Source organism: Bacillus rossius, chromosome 10 (genome assembly GCF_032445375.1).
Source record: "Bacillus rossius redtenbacheri isolate Brsri chromosome 10, Brsri_v3, whole genome shotgun sequence".
NCBI classification, from domain to species: domain Eukaryota; kingdom Metazoa; phylum Arthropoda; class Insecta; order Phasmatodea; family Bacillidae; genus Bacillus; species Bacillus rossius.
The window spans coordinates 53,693,106-53,713,313 of record NC_086337.1 but is presented as its reverse complement, the minus strand read 5'-3'; the positions used below and the strand labels follow the sequence as shown (position 1 = coordinate 53,713,313).

At 36.1% G+C, this 20,208-nt stretch overlaps 1 protein-coding gene across 1 annotated transcript; it reads left to right on the top strand.

Annotated features, from left to right (window-relative positions):
• Positions 1 to 1,267: 1,267 nt before the first annotated feature.
• On the top strand, positions 1,268 to 18,331 carry LOC134536151 (NAD-dependent protein deacetylase sirtuin-2-like). Its single transcript, XM_063375765.1, has 8 exons — positions 1,268 to 1,537; positions 3,933 to 4,075; positions 4,768 to 4,864; positions 7,042 to 7,274; positions 8,651 to 8,774; positions 9,738 to 9,930; positions 10,564 to 10,744; positions 17,704 to 18,331. Exons 1-8 carry the CDS (start codon positions 1,516 to 1,518, stop codon positions 17,785 to 17,787), a joined length of 1,077 nt encoding a protein of 358 aa, XP_063231835.1. The 5' UTR covers positions 1,268 to 1,515; the 3' UTR covers positions 17,788 to 18,331.
• The last annotated feature ends 1,877 nt before the right edge of the window (positions 18,332 to 20,208 follow it).

Here is a 20,208-nt window from a genome sequence, read left to right as displayed (position 1 = left end):
AATCACAGATTAAAATCAATGAATAAAGTTTTCTATATTATAAATATATCAAAAGGCCTGTATTACATATCTAATAATAACATGTTAAAAATCATTGATGTCTGATATTGAATAAAAAATTTTTTTAATTATAAAATTTCTGAGTTCTTTCTTAAATTCATTATGATTGTTTAGAAGTAATAAGTTTTTAGGCAACTTATTAAAAAGCGTAATACCTTTATGTTGAACTCCCTTTGCATATAACGTAGTTTTAAAACACTTAGGTTTGAGTTTATATTGATACCTAGTTTCATAATAATCGATAAAATGAGTTTCTTTAAAATTTTCCACATTTTCTTTTGTAAATAACAGTAAACGATAAACATATTCGGAGTAATATGGTAAAATATTTAGTTCTCGAAAATTTGGTTTACAGGAGGAATTTGGTTTCTTATTACAAATAATTCGAATAGCTCTTTTTTGTAATCTAAAAATGTTCACACTGAAACTACTATTTCCCCATATTTCAATTCCATAAGTCATGTAAGAGTGTTACTTACCAAAATGTTACTGATCACACAAGAGTAGATTAATCATTCTCTGATCTAATAATTTTGCTCAATTATTTCCAAGGAACTGTGCCCTGAATCTAAACCGGGACAATTTCAACAACCGGGCGGGACACCGGGACAACCCAGTATATCCGGGACTGTCCCGGCGAAACCGGGACGTATGGCAAGTCTAATTTAGTAGAGAGTTACAAAAAAAATGGATAGCATACAAATATAAAAACGTTCTCCATGAAAAAAAAAACACTCAAAAGTGCCAACATTTTATAGGTACCTATTAGCTTATATAGCCAACGCTGAAACCTCAAAACTTAATTTTCTCATGTTTCCTACTTGGGACGCTCTTTTCCTAATGAGTCCATAGATTGCCTTTTGGGGAAGCCTACGATTCACTCGTCCTTCTGGACATACCCGAATACTCACGTTGGCAAACCTTCTTTTCACAGACGAGGGAGCCAAACCCGAAGTTCATGATCTCTTTTTTTTTGTACCACAACAGGTGTATTTATTTGGGGGAAACCGTTTACATGATTTCACAGTATCTTTAATGTTGCTATCCTAACCAAATCAACCGTACACAATGTTTTAAAGTATTTATAATGTAGCTAACTTAACCTAATTGACCATTAGTTATCATGAGTTGTATATTTATTTACAATGAACAAAAAAAAAAAAAAAACCCAAAGATGCTCGATCGGACGTTCGGCTCTCTCGTCTGTTGAAAGAAGGCTTGCCAACGTGAGTGAAGGACGAGTGAATCGTAGGTTTCCCTTGCACTTTGTATTGTTTTTCACTTTTTTTTCTAACATTAGTATTTTTAAACATAATTAATATCAACATTAGAAGCGTACGTCAGTGAGGGGAGTGTGAAATGTGTATTGTGACGTATACCTTTATAATTAATTTTGGAGGATTTATTTTGTTCGGCTAAACAGACATCAAGTTTTTTTCCTTCTTCCCAATTGAGATGAAACCAGAAATAAACAGCGGTAAGTAATATTTTCTTGTGTGTAATAATATTCCAACTAAGTTGTTGGCTGTAGGTAAAAAAAATCAGGAAGATTTTCTAGAGTAGGTGCTCATCAAAAAATAAATAAAGTATAAAATTCCCTGAATGTGTTTTTGATCACTATCTGACCCGAGAAACGTCGTTAAGTATTTTAAATGCAGATAACTTAACCTGACCTCACGATTAAACTAATTGTAATGTACCTATCTAACTGTTCAAAACCGTAAACAACCGATAGACTTATTGAAATATTGGAATGTTTTTCAGAATCATCAAATGTAATCCAGTGAACCAAAGAATTTTTTTTTCCCTTAGAATTTTATTTTTACTGAATAGCAATTCTAAAAATTACTGTAGTGATTGATGTTAAATACAACAAAGCTGTGATAAACTAGGCTAGACATGTAAATTACAGAGATGACATCCTGCCCTATCATACTAACCTAGGTTAGTAACTGGGTAAATTGTTGTTATGAGGAATGCATTAAGATTTCAAGGAATCAGTGGAAATAAAAATTGCTAGTAGCATTGCACCTATTAGAAACTTGTGAATCACCATTACTACCAAGCAAACCTTTCATGTAAAATAATTATAGCTTTATTTAAATAACAGTGCTAAAACAAGGTGGTTATGAAATATTGCAAAGCGTCAGTAAAAAAATATTTTGCTAAATATCTTACGTCATAGCTTTTCCACAAAATTAAAATTAAAATTAGGGAAATACCATTTTGCAACACTAGAGACATTCCTGTATTTACCTTGGAAACAGTGTTAATAAATTTCTACTAGTTTCTGAGAAATCACAGTTTTTATCTCACATTTCAATACCTATGCATTGCTGCTTCCGCTGCTGCCGTCGGTTTGTGTGTTTGTTTTAATGAGCTTTATTCAAGTATTGAATGGTAGATTAGGTAAGGTTAGCTTAAAAAAAACTAAAATTCTCTTATGGTTGTTAACGAATTACCAATTTAAGATTTAACCAACTGTTCACACAATTTCATAGTATTTTTAATGTTGCTATACTAACCCAACCAACCATCCACAGTAGTTTTAAGTATTTTTAACGTCGATAGCCTAAAGTAACGCAATTTCACAGTATTTTCAATGTCACTATACTAACCCAACCAACCGTCCACAATATTTTAAAGTATTTTTTGTACGTCACTAAACGTAACCTATGAATGTTTGTTGGTACGTGATTCAAAACACTATTTTTATTTTTATTGTTGCTGAGAATGGGTAGAAAACCCGGTGGCAAGCATTACCCCTACTTCTCTCTCACTCTTCTCCTGAACTGAGCCACACAACTAGCCAATACACAATCCTCACCTAACACGTTCCAATCCCCTATCGTTGTTTCTTCCCCTAAGTCATTCCCCATGATGGTGAAGAGCAGCTGCCCTGGGGCACTCCTGACGGGACACTTCCCTCCTCGGACATCTAGTCCCCCGCACATACCCTCTGTTTTAAATTAAAATATTTTTAAAAAATTCCTTAATTCAAACACATTAGGTCAACAAACAAACAGAAAATATAAACGCTAATATTTCCCTACGACTGCAATATGCTGTCATATTACTTAACTACTTTCATTATAAAACAATACCTCTGTTGACTAAAGTTCTCCAATATAAACACAGAAACCCGTATGGGTTAACAATAAATGCAGTGGAACCATCAGTGCACAGGCATTTTAAAGTAAGTTGAAAGTGTGATTTCTCATGAACTATTAATTTTTTTTTTTTAACGCTGTCTTTAGGGTAAATACAGGAATGTCTCTAGTGTTGGAAAAATGTATTTGCAGAATTTTATTTTAATTTTGTGGAAAAGTGGCAACGTAAGATGTGTACCAAATAAATTTTATTGGAATCCAAGCCTAATTATTTTATTGCTTTCTAGGCTACATTATTTTTTTACTGAGTGCAAGTGGGTTTTTCACTTGTCGCAGCTTCTGGAAATTAAGGTGAATAGAAAATCAAGTGAAAGGTTGGTTATGTAAGGTCAGTTACATGAAAACACATAAATTATAATAGTAACAAAGATTTTGTGTGTTATTAATGTAGCTGACCTACCCAACGTTTCACTTCGATATAATTAACTTATTTCCTGTGAGACACGACTCTAGAACCTTCACAGTTAATGAAACTACGTACGTACTTGTAGTGTTCCAGTGCCTCCTTCAGCACACAAGGTGGTATTATTTCTATGTGCCAATATAATTAATTTAATTTATTTATCCTGCTCACTTCCAGCAAGCTACCACTAACATCACCCTCAGTAAAATTCCTAAATGGTTGGGTAATTTAACGGCGGTGTATGGTTGTGTTAAAAGTTACGTACTGTAATAAAGGGGTGTGTTTTGTTTTTTTACTAGACTTGGACAACGACAGTCCACCTAGGTCAGCCGAGCACTCGGAGTCTGGGAGCCCGTCGAGAACTAGCGGCATCGGAAGAGTGTGGCAGTTCTTCGCAAGGAAGTTAAGGCTATCCTCGGATGAGGAGCAAAAACAGGAACAAGTAAGTTGAAACTGTTTTGCAAGTTTTGAAATATATGTAACTATTGAGCCATCAGGTTGGAAATTGAAGTATTAGCAGGGTGAATTTTTGTGCATTTTCACCCTTGTGGTGTACGAATACATAACCTATTAATAGGATTTCCCAGAATTTCTTTCAGTAAGGAAGATAATGCGGAGTAAATACAACCTTGGTTCTTTTAATATCAAATGACAGTAAGTTTAGAAAAATACAAGCATCTTTTAATTATTATTATTATTATTATTGACAAAGCAAAACAAGTTCATCCAAACAACCAGAACTATTTGGTGTTTGTATGTATGCAGATGTGTGTGACTTTGTCTGACGATAACTGTTGAACTGTTAATTGGATTGTCATGAAATTTGGTAGGTAAGGAGGTAATGCCAATAAAATTCTTTTATTCATATATAGCGAATTTGTTTAATGGATTTTCAATATATTTAATTTTCAAAAATAACTTTCAAAGTTGCACACATTACTTTAATTTCTGGCTTGGAATTGAAAGAGGATAGTGCCCATAGATATGATAATAAGTAGGTATAACTTTGATCATTACATTACGTAAATGTTTGAGGTCTCAGTTCAGGGTGAACTGCTAGTTGTTGTTATTGTTGTTTTAGTTGTGAAGGCTAATTCTTGCATGTTGATATAGGCTATTTTTCAACTATTGTAGATCCTTGAAGATATTTCTCTAAATGGCATCGCACAGTATATCCTACATGGTAAATGCAAGAACATAATTGTCATGGCTGGTGCTGGAATATCAACTTGTAAGTATGATGCGATTGAAAGAACCTGTAAATATTAGTCTGTGTGTTGCTTGGGTTATACTGCTTAAGACCCTGTCAAACTGTCAAATTTTCGCTTCCAACACCCTCTAATATATGGTGCTATAAAGTTGGATGGTTAAGACGTCACCAAAAAAGTCACTAGCGCAGCATGCTTGTTTGACAAGTCGGATGACTTAACTTTTCATCAAACATTTTCCATACAGGACAGTTCTAAAATATATTGGATGTTGAATGAAATCGGCTATTTAAAATCGTGCTAGCAAAAACAGAAATTACATCCTTTACTGTCACGAAGATTCTTTAAAATTGAGAACACCGTATGGACAATTACAGGTTTTAAAGTGAGGTAACTAAAACAATTTTAATATAAATATAGTGTGCGAAAAAAAAATGTGTAAAAATGAAATTATGTTTCTATTACTTCAAAAATAATCAACATTTATTTCATTGTTTAATGAATATTATTGTGAATTAAAATTATGTATTTTCAAAACTCTAAAAATGCACTAATAGAGTAACAAATTCATAATTACATCCAGCACTTTGATGCATTAATTTCAAAATTGAGATTAAATTTGAAAAATGAGATAACTGAGACAAAAACAAAACTTTGATAGTGTGACATGATTTAAAACATATTTGAAGTCATCTGTCCAAATTTATTTGATGGAGAAAATTGGGAGCAATTTTCCACCCCAATACTACCCCTCCAACTCTGTTATCAAATATATTGGAAACAGATATTTGACAATGTGACAGTGCCTTTATAAATAACTTTTAAGTTGAGAATATTGAATTTCATGCTAGGTTGTTTTTTTCATTGTTTTACTAGTGATTTGCTGTATCATCTTTTAACCAGCATTTGGTACTTGTTTTCATGGCAATTCAAATTTGAAAACAGAATATTTCTCACGCTCTTCACTTTTGGTTAGAGTCGTTTATGCAGTTTTGCTGGTACAATACTTTTAGATTAATTCGACAGATGTCAGCAACTTGCGTGAAACTGTGTAATTAAGATTAAAATAACAGACAAATCATGACTACAAACCGCAATATGTTAATTTTTTTTTTTTTTTTAGAAAATTTACAGTAAAAAAAAATCATAAAAAGGCTGTAAGCAAATATAAACGTCAGTAAAATTGTTTAGGCAAGAACAAATAATTTATCTTCTTTTTTAAACATTTTAGTAGATGAACATTAATCGATAACCAAGGTAACGAATGCAAATGAATTGCACAAAAAACTACCTGATGTTCATTTAGTTTTTTTTTTTTTGTGTAACCTGTAAGTTTTCGGGATATCATACATAGGTATTTGACTTTTTAATTAGTCTGTTGCGACCTCTTCACTTTACCCGTTGCGAATTACGACCTCACTCAAGATAAGTAAAAAATTATTTCATGCGCACAACGCACTGTGCCCGGCATTGCTGTTCTGTGCGCCCCCTCCCCTCCCCCCATGGCCTGCGAGCAGACCACGTGAGTCACCACCACCGATAGGGCGTCAAACCCGCCTCAGCTCCATTCATACAACCAGGATGAGGGGGCAGAGGGATAATGTGTGGCGAGTCCAAGAAGTTTGTCTGTTTGCCACTAGAGGGCATCTGTTAGAAGAATGCAAGCTTTTATCTCAGCTTCTCCAGCAAGTAATCCACGCAATTAAATTTCAACGTTGTTTAAGATATACATCATTTAAATGTTAAAAAATGGTGTGTGTTCTAACATTTTTTTTTTTACATTTTAATACATTACTCATTTTAATTTAGTGTTGAAAGATGTTAAAGTTCAACTTGGAAAAAAAGTGTGTTTGCATAGGATTTTAAAACTAATATTTTGTATTTTTAAATCACCATATAAAGAAACTTCATACAACATTGCATTCCATATACTTTATTCTTAAGTAAAAACCTGTCTATTGAAAAACATATTGAACTTCCTTAATGCCGGAGTTTCTGCAAAGCATGAGTCAAATTTAATTTTAAAAGTTCCACAAAAGCATTTTAAAATTTTTTTTCTTTTTCTTTTTTTTTGTTACAGGAACTCATATTTTTAATGTAAGGAACTATCTAACGACAGGAAAGCGTTACCTAAGTGCTTTTAATCCAGGGATCGATGGCCCTTAAAGCAGCCGACCGTTGCGTGTGTGACGTGACACAGCAGCGGGCATCCCGGACTTCCGCTCGCCCGGCGTCGGCCTGTACGACAGCCTGCGGGAGTACCGCCTGCCCTACCCGGAGGCCGTCTTCACCCTGAGCTTCTTCAGGAGGAACCCGGAGCCGTTCTTCGCCCTGGCCCGCGAGCTGCTGCTGGCGCGCTTCGAGCCCACGCCGTGCCACTACTTCGTGCGGCTGCTGCACGAGAAGGGCTTGCTGCTGCGCCTCTACACTCAGGTCGGTGTCGCTGTGTCGCTCTCTGCGAGATCTGAGCGGTGACCGTAGCATTACGTGGCGGAGAAATGACGATAAAGGTGTAATGAGTAGAGACCTGCAAAATTCGCTGATTCATTCAGTGATAGGCTAGAATTCAAACACATAATACCTCTTAAGATAATTTTGCTACTGGCTTACTGTTCATCTGGATCGAATCTCAACCAGTTATAAACGCTCAAACCAAAGAAGGATCGAATCACGGACAAGCCAGCTGGGACGACTTACAAGTCGGCAGCCAATGAACTTGCGTTATTTGCCCGGAGTGTACAGGGGCGTGTGCGGTCTATCCTGAAGGCCATAGAAACAGCGAATTTTGGAGGTCTCTGGTAATGAGTAATGCAACTCCTTTGAGTGCTTTCAAGGATCTGTACGGGTGTTCCAACGCCTAAACTTTATTTTTGAAAAAAAAAAAAAAACATAAATTTCAACCATTTTCAATTTTCTAAAAACACAGCTTCAAAACGAAATACATGATCTCATCTGTCCTCAGCTCTTAGTGCTTTTCGTAAACGGACAGACAACACTCTCGCTGTCTGGAGCAGTTTTCATTCACAAATCCCATGCTGGAAGCAGCGCGAATTTCCCCATGCTTATGTGGATAGCAGGAAGGACGAGGGGAAAAAAAATTTACTAGCAAAACGTTTTCTTAAACAGTATATATTGTGTGTGCATGAGTCTCATATAACTGTGAACTGAAGATTCTGTTCCTTCGAAGTGAGTGACTGAAATATTTTAAAATTTTGTGATGTGAATTGTCAAATTAAGAAAACTGTGAGAAATATTTGGATTTTGGATGCTATAACACTTAACTTTTAAATCCATTTTGCAGAAAATTTAGATCTACAGATGTTAAAGTAGCTATGTCCCAATATATACTTAACAATAACTCTTTATTTGTACATTTTTTTCGAAAGAAATTAAGTTACTTGTTATACTCATAATTCTTGGAATATCTTTTATGAGTATCCATGGTGACAAGAAGTGTTCCTAAGAGATTAAAAACAAGAGAGAAATTCTTATGGTTGTTAGAATGTTATACATGCAAGACATCAAATAATAAATTTGCTTGTTGAATTCATTGAATTGCCCAACTTTAGCAGGACTTGTTTTTTAAATAATGGAAGGCAAAGCCCGGAATTTTTAAATTCAGAGCCTTTAAAACCTGGAAATAACCAGGAATTTAGAATTCCATGTAGAGTGGCCACCTTGTAGAATTTCAGGCTTGAACCCCTCCTCCCTTTAAGTCCACCCTTGCGAAAGCGTGAACATTTGATGACTTGTGTTCTGCAGAGAAGTAGAACAGCCGCAGTGCTGAGGGCGTGTGGCGTCGTGTGCAGAACGTGGACACGCTGGAGAGGGCCGCCGGGCTGCCGGCCGAGAAGATTGTCGAAGCACACGGCTCCTTCGCCTCCTCCCACTGCCTGGGCTGTCGCAGGTTCTACCCCCTCGACTGGATGAGAGGCAGGCTGGGTTCATGCTACAGTTCACTCCACTACCATAATGCAGCAGTTTGAAAGAAAGAAAAAAAAATTCATTACATATTAATTAATTTATTTTAACCTTTTTATGGGTCACCATTTTCCAAAACTTAATATAATATGTTAGTTAGGCCTGTGCGAAGCTTTGATCAAGCGAATCAGTCGAAGCTCATTTTAATATTCAATTTGATTTTCAGGAAATTTGCTGTTCATTTTATTGAAGCTTCGGTTGTAGTGCCAAGCTTCGCATTTGTTGCAAAACTCTTAAACATCGGAAGTCTAAGATTCGCTCATAAATATAGTTTTTTTTTTTTATGTTGTATATGTTTTGCATGACTAAAGTTGGTTACTTAAAAAAAAACTCAAAAGGTGGCACTCTTGTTTGCTTTTATGAATCTCTGCTTTAATATTTTGCATGGTTATTTTATAAATGTTTATAATTGATGTTACACATAGGTCAAAATTGGTTGATCTCTTAAACAGTTCAAACTTTACAAATGTTAAATGACTATTTTACTTTTTACTTCAATCCTGTATTTTATACAATAAGTGTAATACTGCTTCACTGAGAACCGTATCCGCAATTCAACTTGACTTTGCAGGGTATTTGAAACATTTCATTATTTTTCCTTTGCATAAAAAAAACTGTAATTTTCACATGCCTGTTAGTAGTGTGTTTTTTTTTATTTTTATTTTTTTTAAATTTTACTGAGTGTTGTCATGTTGTCACGGAGATTCAAACGAGAAGTCAACCACAAGTTTCTGTGTACTCTCACCTTATATTTTGTTAGCTTTGACTTTATTGGTGTTAAACTTAATAACTACACAATTTAAATTAATTAGTTTGAGGACTTTAACTTTACAGTTTAAACTTAATAAAAAATTTTACCATTATATTTTAATCGCTTTTGAATAATACCTTGTGTGTGCTTTCAATGTTTTGCAGAGCGCATAGCCAGTGAACTCGTCCCAAAGTGCACCACCTGTTCCGCAGTCGTCAAACCAGACATTGTGTTTTTTGGGGAGAGGCTGCCTGGTCGGTTTTTTGCCCTCACGCGCTCAGATTTCAGCCAGTGCGACCTGCTGATTATTCTGGGTTCATCCCTGGTAGTTGAGCCATTCGCATCTCTCCTGGACTTGTGAGTGAATGTTTGCTTTTTCAATCTCAATAGTGGTTTTTTTACTATTGGTTGTGGTGTGAATATGTATTTATTATTAATGTGTAAGATAAGACGGTTGTAAACGTAACTAGTAGGCCCTTGAAACAGGTTCCTAAGGCATCTTTCACTTGGCAAAAAGGTCTGTGATTGGATTCCTACAGTTTGCATGACTCTTCATCTTATGATCACTAGTTGTTGCCTAGTTGGTTTACGCCCTGTGCGTTAAGCTATGCAAGGTACGTGTATCTTAAACACAATGTTATTTTTTCCTAACCATTCTTTTCTTTTTTTCTGCTCATGAATATTTGTCTCTCTTTATCACTGATTATAAAAATGTAATTTTTAAACTAGAGTCTCTTTCATCATAATTTTTCTTTAAATTTGGTAAAATGTTGTCAAACTGTCTTTTTTTATTGGACTTGGGAAATTATTCACAATGCTTCAGAAGATAAGAATCAATATTTGTTTAGTAGTTGCTATTTTCTATTATTTTTTTTTTCTTCTATGAGTCACTTGATGTGTCCAGTAATTTGTGCAAACTTGTTTGAAACGAGGAAGATCTACTGTTTGTCCCGAGCTTAACAGCGGTACAACTGGAGTGTTGCGGTGCAGGGTTGGCAAGTCCGTCCCGCGGCTGCTCGTGAACCGGGAGAAGGCCGGGGAGCGACGGGGCGTGCAGAGGTGGTTCCGGGCGTCGGGCGGCCTCGACTTCGACTCCGGCACGAGGGACGTGTTCTGGCGGGGCGAGTGTGACGAGGGCTGCTACCAGCTGGCCGGCGAGCTGGGCTGGGAGGTGAGTGCTCTCCAGTCCCTAGTGGGCCCTAGTAGCCCCTGAAGCCACCCAGCTGGCAATGTCTTTAATGGCCATGCATGGTCGGGCTGGTGGGTTGAACAATATGGGCCAACTCCTCATCATGGAAAAATACTGTGTTGATAAAATTTATAAAACGGCCAGGTGTAGTGCCAATGAGTATTTTATTTCAAATTTTTTCTCTGATTGACAGGAGACAATACCAAAAGAAATTTTCTACAAAAATAATGTTTTTTTTTTACCCCAGATTCTCCAATTTGTGCCAAAATTACCATGTTCTCTAAAATCCAGCATGATTATTACCATGCTAATATTAATACTCTCATATCTTGCTAAGGTTTATATTTAATTTTGAAAATCATAAAAATAAGATATTTAAAAATCATTGCTCAAGAGCAGTGTTTTCTTAACCACTGTCTCCCTAAGTTTGGTAATTTCATATTGGTTTTTAAAATGGACCACATATTAACCATTATAAAACACTACGTGTCATTGTACAGGCACTGTGTGATCATTGTTTTTTCAACTAATAATACAGATTTAATTCTCACTATTCCATTGCGTTCAGAAAAAACTAATATTTACATGTATCAAAAAATAACATAGTAAATCAGCCTCTAGTTATGGGAAGAAGAAAATGTTGCTGTGAGTACAAGTCTCTCTCCCCCCCCCCCCCCCCCAACATTAATTGTATAACCATCTGTCATCTGAAAGTATGCGAGCTCTCACTTCAGGCCAATTTGCACACACGTGTCGTGAAAGTGCCAACATATGAAAATCTACCTACTAGTTTTAAAATATTCTAGTATTTTGAAAGAGGGGTTGTTTTCACCAGCCCCATACATGCATGTGCCGCTGAAAACTTTGCTGTAGTAGTCACAGAGCCGGATGGTTACGAACATTTTCTTGTTTTACAGCTCTGCAACTGGTGGATATTTACCAGCGTAGTTGCGATATGACGGATGAAGCACTGTCCATCTCAGTTGGTGAAGTCACAGATTACAATCATGTCACTGTTGTGTTCTCTCTCACCCTCGCTCTTGAACATGATCATATAAATAGGTCTGGCAACTTACCTTTATTCTGCGTCGGCTCAATGAAGCTCACTGCAGCCTTCGAACTAACGGCGCTGGTATTAGTTGAACCCATAATTAACATTGTGTTAAATGAGAGTTTTAGTATAAAATATGATATATTTCCAAAATCCTGCCACAGTTTTTTTTTCCTTCCCCATTTGTTTGGGTGCTTGGTAAGGCTTACATTTTTTAAGTAGAAGTGCTGTTTCAGGCATTTGTTTTAAAGTATTGTCAAGTCAGTGGTGTGGTGCAGAGGTCAAACGCATGTCCTGGCAGTCTGCCGGCTCGGGTTTGATACCCACGTGTACTGTTTTAATTTTTTTTTTTTTTCATTTTCATTTTTTTTCTTAGAATATTAAACTATTAAGCACAGAATTCAAATATGTTAAACAGTTAAAGTACGTAATTGTGTGAGGTATAAAATCTCAAACCACCTGCTACAGTACTTTTATCATTTAAAAACAATTCCTGATTACATAATATATAATAATTAACTAATTTACAATAAACTTAGAATACTGAATATTAATTTTAAATATATACATTTAACCGTTCAAATATATTTAAATTTTGTGTTTGATTGTTTATTATTTTGAGAGAGAAAAAAAGAGATGTAATACAGTTAGTAGTGTATAATTGTTCCGAGCACAGAGTTCAGGATGTGGTGCCTGGTGCCGACCGCCATCTTGGATTGTGACGTAATTTTTGCTGTAAATTTTCTCAAAATTCCTAAAAATTTCTCTATTTCGAGTAAATAAATTCCCTTTTCAAGGGAAAATTTCAAATTTTTGTCCTTAAAAATGCCATCGGCTTAGACATTCCGTAATGAGGCTTAATTTCCACATGCATGCCTCTCATAAGCTTCCGAGGTCATGACCTTTACAATTTGGAAACCAACACCATTTTTAATTATAACGTAACTGTTGCAATTTTAGTTACGCCATCATTAAAATACGTAATTATTATGCTAGCAAATCGAAAAAAAATTTTTTAATTTTTAAAAAATTTAATTAAAAATTAATAAAATATTGTTTAAAACACACACTTACATACTTGGTTCGAACTCGGTGAGGGCAATAATAAAAAATGGCAACAGATCCTTCCTCCACGGAAGCTACTGACGGACTGACTTCCCACCACTTATGTCACGGTGTATATATCGACAGCTAGTATGACGTCACGTCAACCATCTTGTTTTTGCCCGCTAGAGTGCATTAATAATTTATTATAACTGTGGCGCCCGCCATCTTGGAAATCTGTATTTATTTAGCTATAAATTCGGAAAAAATTCCAAAATTCATTTTAAAAAATTTGCAATTCATGTACTGATTTGTTCTTATCCTTGTTTCGATCCCTGGCGATGCAAAAAAAATTATTTTTATGTAAAAAATAATAATTTTAATAAAATATGGTGGTAATCCTAAAAGAAGCTTAGTTTTCTAGACAACCAGCCTCCAGTAAGCCATTATGACAACAATCTTGGAAATTTGTATTTATTGACCTAGAAATTCATCAAAAATATCACTCATTAATTTACTGATTCATTCAATCAATATATGTCCTTGGTTCGATACTTGATTTATGCAAAAACAATTAATTTTATGGGAAAATAATAATTTAAATATGGCGAATAGTCCTAAAAGCAGCTTAGTTTCTTTGCCAACCGGTCTCCACTAAGCAGTTATGACTACCATCTTGGAAATTTGTAATTAACTAGCTATAAATTTGGGAAAAAAATATTTTTTACAAATACAATTAATTTATTACATAATTTCTATTCTACTACAGGAACACTTGCTAAAGTTAGCAATCTTATAAACATTTAGTTTTGCTTCTGTTTGAAATAATTAATTTTTAGCTCCAATCGGTTTACTGGAGACAGAGACCAGCCAGATGCTTTGTCTACATAGTCTTTTTCTTCCCGACAGAGTTTCTCGATACTATGTTTTACAGACTGCTTCACATCGTCGGAATTGTAAATGAGAATATTCACTGTCTGTATACGGCAAAAGGAGGACAAAGTGAATAAGTGTGCATTGAAGACAGTGAATACCCTCATTTACAATTCCTACTATGAGAAGCAGTCTGTTAAACACAGTATCGAGAAAATCAGTCGGAAAGAAAAAGACTATGTAGACAAAGCATCTGGCTGGTCTCTGTCTTCAGTAAACTGATTGGAGCTAAAAATTAATCATTCAAAACCAAAGCAAAACTAAATTTTTATAAGATTGCTAACATTAGCAAGTGTTCCTTTAGTAGAATAGAAATTATGTACTAAATTGTATTTGTAAAAAAGGTTTTTTCCCAATTTATAGCTAGTTAATTACGAATTTCCAAGATGATGGTCATAACTGCTTAGTGGAGGCCGGTTGGCAAAGAAACTAAGCTGCTTTTAGGACTATTCGCCATATTTAAATTATTATTTTCCCATAAAATTAATTGTTTTTGCATAAATCAAGTATCGAACCAAGGACATATATTGATTGAATGAATCAGTAAATTAATGAGTGATATTTTTGATGAATAGTGGAATTTCTAGGTCAATAAATACAAAGTTCCAAGATTGTTGTCATAACGGCTTACTGGAGGCTGGTTGGCTAGAAAACTAAGCTTCTAGGACTACCACCATATTTTATAAAAATTATTTTTTACACAAAATTAAATTTTTTTGCATCGCCAGGGATCGAAACAAGGATATGAACTAATCGATCAATCAGTACATGAATTGCAAATATTTTTAACGGATTTTGGAATTTTTTCCCAACTTTATAGCTAAATAAATACAGATTTTCAAGATGGCACCCAAAAGTCAAGATGGCAGGCGCCACAGTTATAATAAATTCTTAATGCACTCTAGCGGGCAAAAACAAGATGGTTGATGTGACATCATACTAGCTTTCGATATATACACCGTGACATTAGTGGTGGGAAGTCAGTCTGTCAGTGGCTTCCATGGAGGATGAATCTGTTGCCATCTTTTATTATTGCCCTCACCGAGTTCGAACGAAGTACCTATGTTTAACAATATTTTTATAATTTTTTATTAATTAAATTTTTTAGATTTGCTATCATAATAATTATGGATTTTAATGATGGCGTAGCTAAAATTGCAACAGTTACGCCATAATTAAAAATGGTGTTGGTTTCCAAATTGTAAAGGTCAAGACCTCGGAAGCTTGAGAGGCATGTAGATGTGAATTTCAAGCCTCATTACGGAATGTCTAAGCCAATGGCATTTTAAGGACAAAAATGGGAAATTTCCAGTTGAAATGGGAATTTTTTTCCTCAAAATAAATATTTTTGAGGAAATTTTACACCTAAAATGATGGCAGTTAGGAGCTAGCATCACACTCTTACTACATTATTCACTACTTCACTATTTTTGACATACACCAATGCAATTTTGTATTGTTATACATGGAAAAATCCTTATAAAAAAGTTTCAGACACTTGACATTCAACCTCTAAATATCAGACAGCACAAGAATTCTGTTGAAGAAACTTTAGTCATAAAAAATAATATAACAATACAGACGAACGTAGAGGGCTAACATAGACCAGACAGATTAAATGCAGGCAACGCAGCAAACATATAAACACTACGATGAAGATAAACAACACGACACTAGCACTGACGAACAGAAGGTTTCGGGAACTGGACATCTGTGACTGATATTGGACACTGGGAAACTATGGGTTTATATATGTTAGAGCTCCTCTCCTTGCACAGCCAATGGCAGACGAGGGCTATCCTGATTGGCTGTGCACAACAAAGGGTGATATTATTGGCTGATGTATTGCTGTGAGGGTAGTTGGTTCGCAACTGAGTTGTGTAGTAAATTATTTTCTTTTTTAATTAAAGGTATCCATATATTTTTTAATTCAACATTTTGTAGACTGATACTATTGTTTTTGTGAGGATAAATGCTGATTCCTTAAGTTTCCTTTTAATTGGATGTTCTTCCTGTATGAGAGATGCAGCATTGTCCCAGCGTATTCTATGGCTGTTAACCCAGGCATTTTCGGCAAGTCTAGAATTTTAGTTTCAGCCTTCTTTTTGTTATTTTTGTGCTCCTTAATGCATGTTGGAAGGGCCCTGCCAGTTTCTCCTATGTAAATGCAATCACATTCGCAGGGGATCTGATACACACAGTTCTGACATTGAGACTTATCTATGGCTGGTTGTACTTTGGTAATCAAGCTTTTGATAGTGGATTTGACTTTCAAAACTGTTCTTAGTCTGTGTTTGTTTTCCAAATGTCTCTTTTCTTATAAGAGACCACAAACATAGGGAATAATCAATGTGCCACTTGATTTATCTGTAGTTTTTGTTGAGTGATTTGGGATTTGTTTGATGTTAAGTGCTGTTTTATGATGTCAGGTGGGTGGCCATTTGCTAGAAGTTCATACTTTAAGTGATTTTGTTCATCAGCAACTGATTTCTTGTCGGAACAAATAACTTAGCTCAGTTGATTAAAGTATGAATTATGCCAGTTTTGGTGCTTTTCAGATGGTTGGAATTGAAATGAAGGTACTAGCCTGTAACAGTTGGTTTCCTGTACACTTTGGTGGTGATTTTGTGTACAGGAAACCAACTGTTACAGGCTAGTACCTTCATTTCAATTCCAACCATCTGAAAAGCACCAAAACTGGCATAATTCATACTTTAATCAACTGAGCTAAGTTATTTGTTCCGACAAGAAATCAGTTGCTGATGAACAAAATCACTTAAAGTATGAACTTCTAGCAAATGGCCACCCACCTGACATCATAAAACAGCACTTAACATCAAACAAATCCCAAATCACTCAACAAAAAACTACAGATAAATCAAGTGGCACATTGATTATTCCCTATGTTTGTGGTCTCTTATAAGAAAAGAGACATTTGGAAAACAAACACAGACTAAGAACAGTTTTGAAAGTCAAATCCACTATCAAAAGCTTGATTACCAAAGTACAACCAGCCATAGATAAGTCTCAATGTCAGAACTGTGTGTATCAGATCCCCTGCGAATGTGATTGCATTTACATAGGAGAAACTGGCAGGGCCCTTCCAACATGCATTAAGGAGCACAAAAATAACAAAAAGAAGGCTGAAACTAAAATTCTAGACTTGCCGAAAATGCCTGGGTTAACAGCCATAGAATACGCTGGGACAATGCTGCATCTCTCATACAGGAAGAACATCCAATTAAAAGGAAACTTAAGGAATCAGCATTTATCCTCACAAAAACAATAGTATCAGTCTACAAAATGTTGAATTAAAAAATATATGGATACCTTTAATTAAAAAAGAAAATAATTTACTACACAACTCAGTTGCGAACCAACTACCCTCACAGCAATACATCAGCCAATAATATCACCCTTTGTTGTGCACAGCCAATCAGGATAGCCCTCGTCTGCCATTGGCTGTGCAAGGAGAGGAGCTCTAACATATATAAACCCATAGTTTCCCAGTGTCCAATATCAGTCACAGATGTCCAGTTCCCGAAACCTTCTGTTCGTCAGTGCTAGTGTCGTGTTGTTTATCTTCATCGTAGTGTTTATATGTTTGCTGCGTTGCCTGCTTTTAATCTTTCTCGTCATTGTTAGCCCTCTACGTTCGTCTGTGTTGTTATATTATTTTTATGACCAAGTTTCTTTAACAGAATTCTTGTGCTGTCTGAAATTTAGAGGTTAAACATTTTATGTCCATGCTGCAATGCAGAAGGTTTAGGAACATAACCTGGGGCATTAACATTGTTGCTTCTGGGGAAATGTGATTTAATTTAATGGATGTTTTGTTTGACACTGGCAATTTCTTGGGATGAAACCTGGCTGTAGTGTGCTGTATCGTGACGGCAGTGTCGGTATGTCGCAGGAGGAGCTGAGACTGCTCGTGGCAAGCGAGCGCAAGAAGCTGGACGAAGAGATGTCTGGAAAGCAGCCAGCGCAGAACTCATAGTCTGCCTCAAGCTGCATTCAGCATTCCATTTGTTTGTGTCGAGCAAGATGACACATGAAATTGTTCGTTTACATAGTATGTCAAATGTTGACTTTTGGCTGTGTTTACAAATGGTTGTATTGCGGCACAGTTTATGGAAGAAAAAGAACTTTTGGGCAATCGTCTACTTTTGTGTCAAACAACATGCTGAATAATTTCACCACATTAGGGCAACATATCTATTGATGTAAAAGCAAATATGTAGTTGATAGAACATTTAGACTATTTTGAGTACTTTTGTTTGTAGATCTATTGAATTCTTTAAAGTTCCTTTTATATATGCTGTCTATGAAGAAATAATGTGATTGAAGTACCTGATTGAAACTACCGCATGTTCTAATACTGAATTTTTGAAGTAATTTATGATGCAGCAGAGATTATTGAAACGAGGTCTAGTGTTGAAGCAGTGAGTAAATAGTATATATATTCCGTTTTGTTTGTTAACATGTGTCATATTATAGTGCTTTGTGCACAAGTTTTTCCAAATAAATTTTTTCTACGTTGATTGTGTGGTACTTTATATCGTTTTTGAAATTTTACCTCAGCAAGTAAAATAATGGAGAATTAATGCCTATTGAGAGAGCTGGGCACACGAGCATTTCAAAAAGCATGCTGCGAGTTAAGGGTGACAATGCCGGTTGCGTCACGCACACCTCTGCACTGGGCAGAACTGACATGCAGTCTTTGAACAAGTAACATGCCTCCGTGGGACATTAAGAGGTGACCTCACTATTTTATGGCCGAAAATTAAAGACAAAATGACACACAGCAGGAACCTATCCTATTTACAACATGGTTTCATCTAATACATAAAAAAAAAAAAACAACTTTGCCTGACAGCATCATAATTGAAAAAAGTGGCATTGTGACATCTGTAATAAATTATTAATATTAGTTGAGGAGACTAAGGTGTGTAGGTTTAACCGTTTTAAACGTATGCAAGTGTCAAAAAAAATTTTCATTATAAAATGTACTGCAAGCTTTTTTTCACCTTCCATAATTATTTTTAGCAAAATAAGATTTATCATTTTTTTAAGCAATTAATACTATAATAGAAAACAAATCACATGAACTAATTAGCATATTTATACCATTAGGTTGATTTCGACCGGGGCTTTGCCTCTTTAAGCCTGGTCAGACTCCGCTCTCTTTGCGGTCCCACGACATCCCTAACCACTCCTTCCTGGCATTGGCACCGCCGACACGCACATGCATGTGTGCTGCGTGACGTGTGTTTGAACGGCGCACCACAGACTCCCGCGAGAGGGCGCCGTAGCTTCAGTGCTCCGTCCCCTTACATAATTATAAAATAAATTGTAAACCTTTATTTTTTTTTATCCCAAGCATTTTGCGGCACGGCAGATCTACCCGGACGGTTTTGTTTGATAAATCTTATATTTAATATTGCATAAAATAAAGACAGCACCGAACATTCCCAAGGTGGACCTGAGTCCAGCCGAAGCTAGTCTGTTTGAATATTAGTTTTTAAATTACTTACGTTTTAATCGTTCTAGCCGCGAGAAAGCACGCAATGACTGTAAGTGTGTTTTGTGTGTCCAGTTTTTAATAACCCTTGGCACGCTATCATAAAAACATAACAGTAGTTTGGTTCGGAGCGAGAGACGCTGTGTGGCCCGTGCAGAGCATTCACTCGCCCCAGTCCGTCATCACCGGCCGAGAGCAGATGCCCAGCACCCCGGGGACCTCACCGCTTGTATTCACTGATAAGTAGTTTTACATTCATGTTCTTAAGTCTTTAGATCTTTTTTAAGTTTCTCCTCAGGGCTAATCTCGGCTGGCAGGCTGTTTAAATAATTATTCTTATTACTCTCCACGAGTATTTAACCACCCTTACGTAATTCTTGTGTGGCCAAATGTGCGAACCACACCGCAACATATACTTGATTCGTGCCTCTGACTTTTTAACTGTTTTAAAGGACGATGCATATGGTAACGTGTAACTTCTTAATAAACCTAGACGTATGATTTAAATGGTGTGCCTTTCTTCTTGTGCCCATGTGTGAGTAACACCTACTGCACGGCGGCATGTGGGACGCCCCGAGAGCCACACTGCGTTAATCGTTAAAGCGTGCCCGACACTGAGAGCGAGCCAGGTCTTGGCGATTGGCGTGCAAAATTTAAAGGGTCTGAATCTCGCTCCCACACGGGCAACGTCACGCCCCGTGAGGAGACTCTGCCGGAGTGTGCCCTTTCATACGGTGGCGCCCATGCAGTAGTTCTCGTATCAAAGTAAATCAAGCCCAGACCTCAAAGTATTGCAATGATCTTTATCACAGATAAATGCCACGGAATTTTTAGCCAATGAAAGAAATTGAAATATTTCGTCACTGCCTCACAATCTAGAATGGCTATGGAAAAGAA

Coding starts and splice junctions, on each gene's coding strand:
- LOC134536151 (XM_063375765.1), top strand. CDS start 1,516: ATGAAACCAGAAATAAACAGCG. Junction 4,076..4,767: donor AGGAGCAAAAACAGGAACAA/GTAAGTTGAAAC, acceptor CAACTATTGTAG/ATCCTTGAAGATATTTCTCT. Junction 7,275..8,650: donor TGCTGCGCCTCTACACTCAG/GTCGGTGTCGCT, acceptor CGTCGTGTGCAG/AACGTGGACACGCTGGAGAG.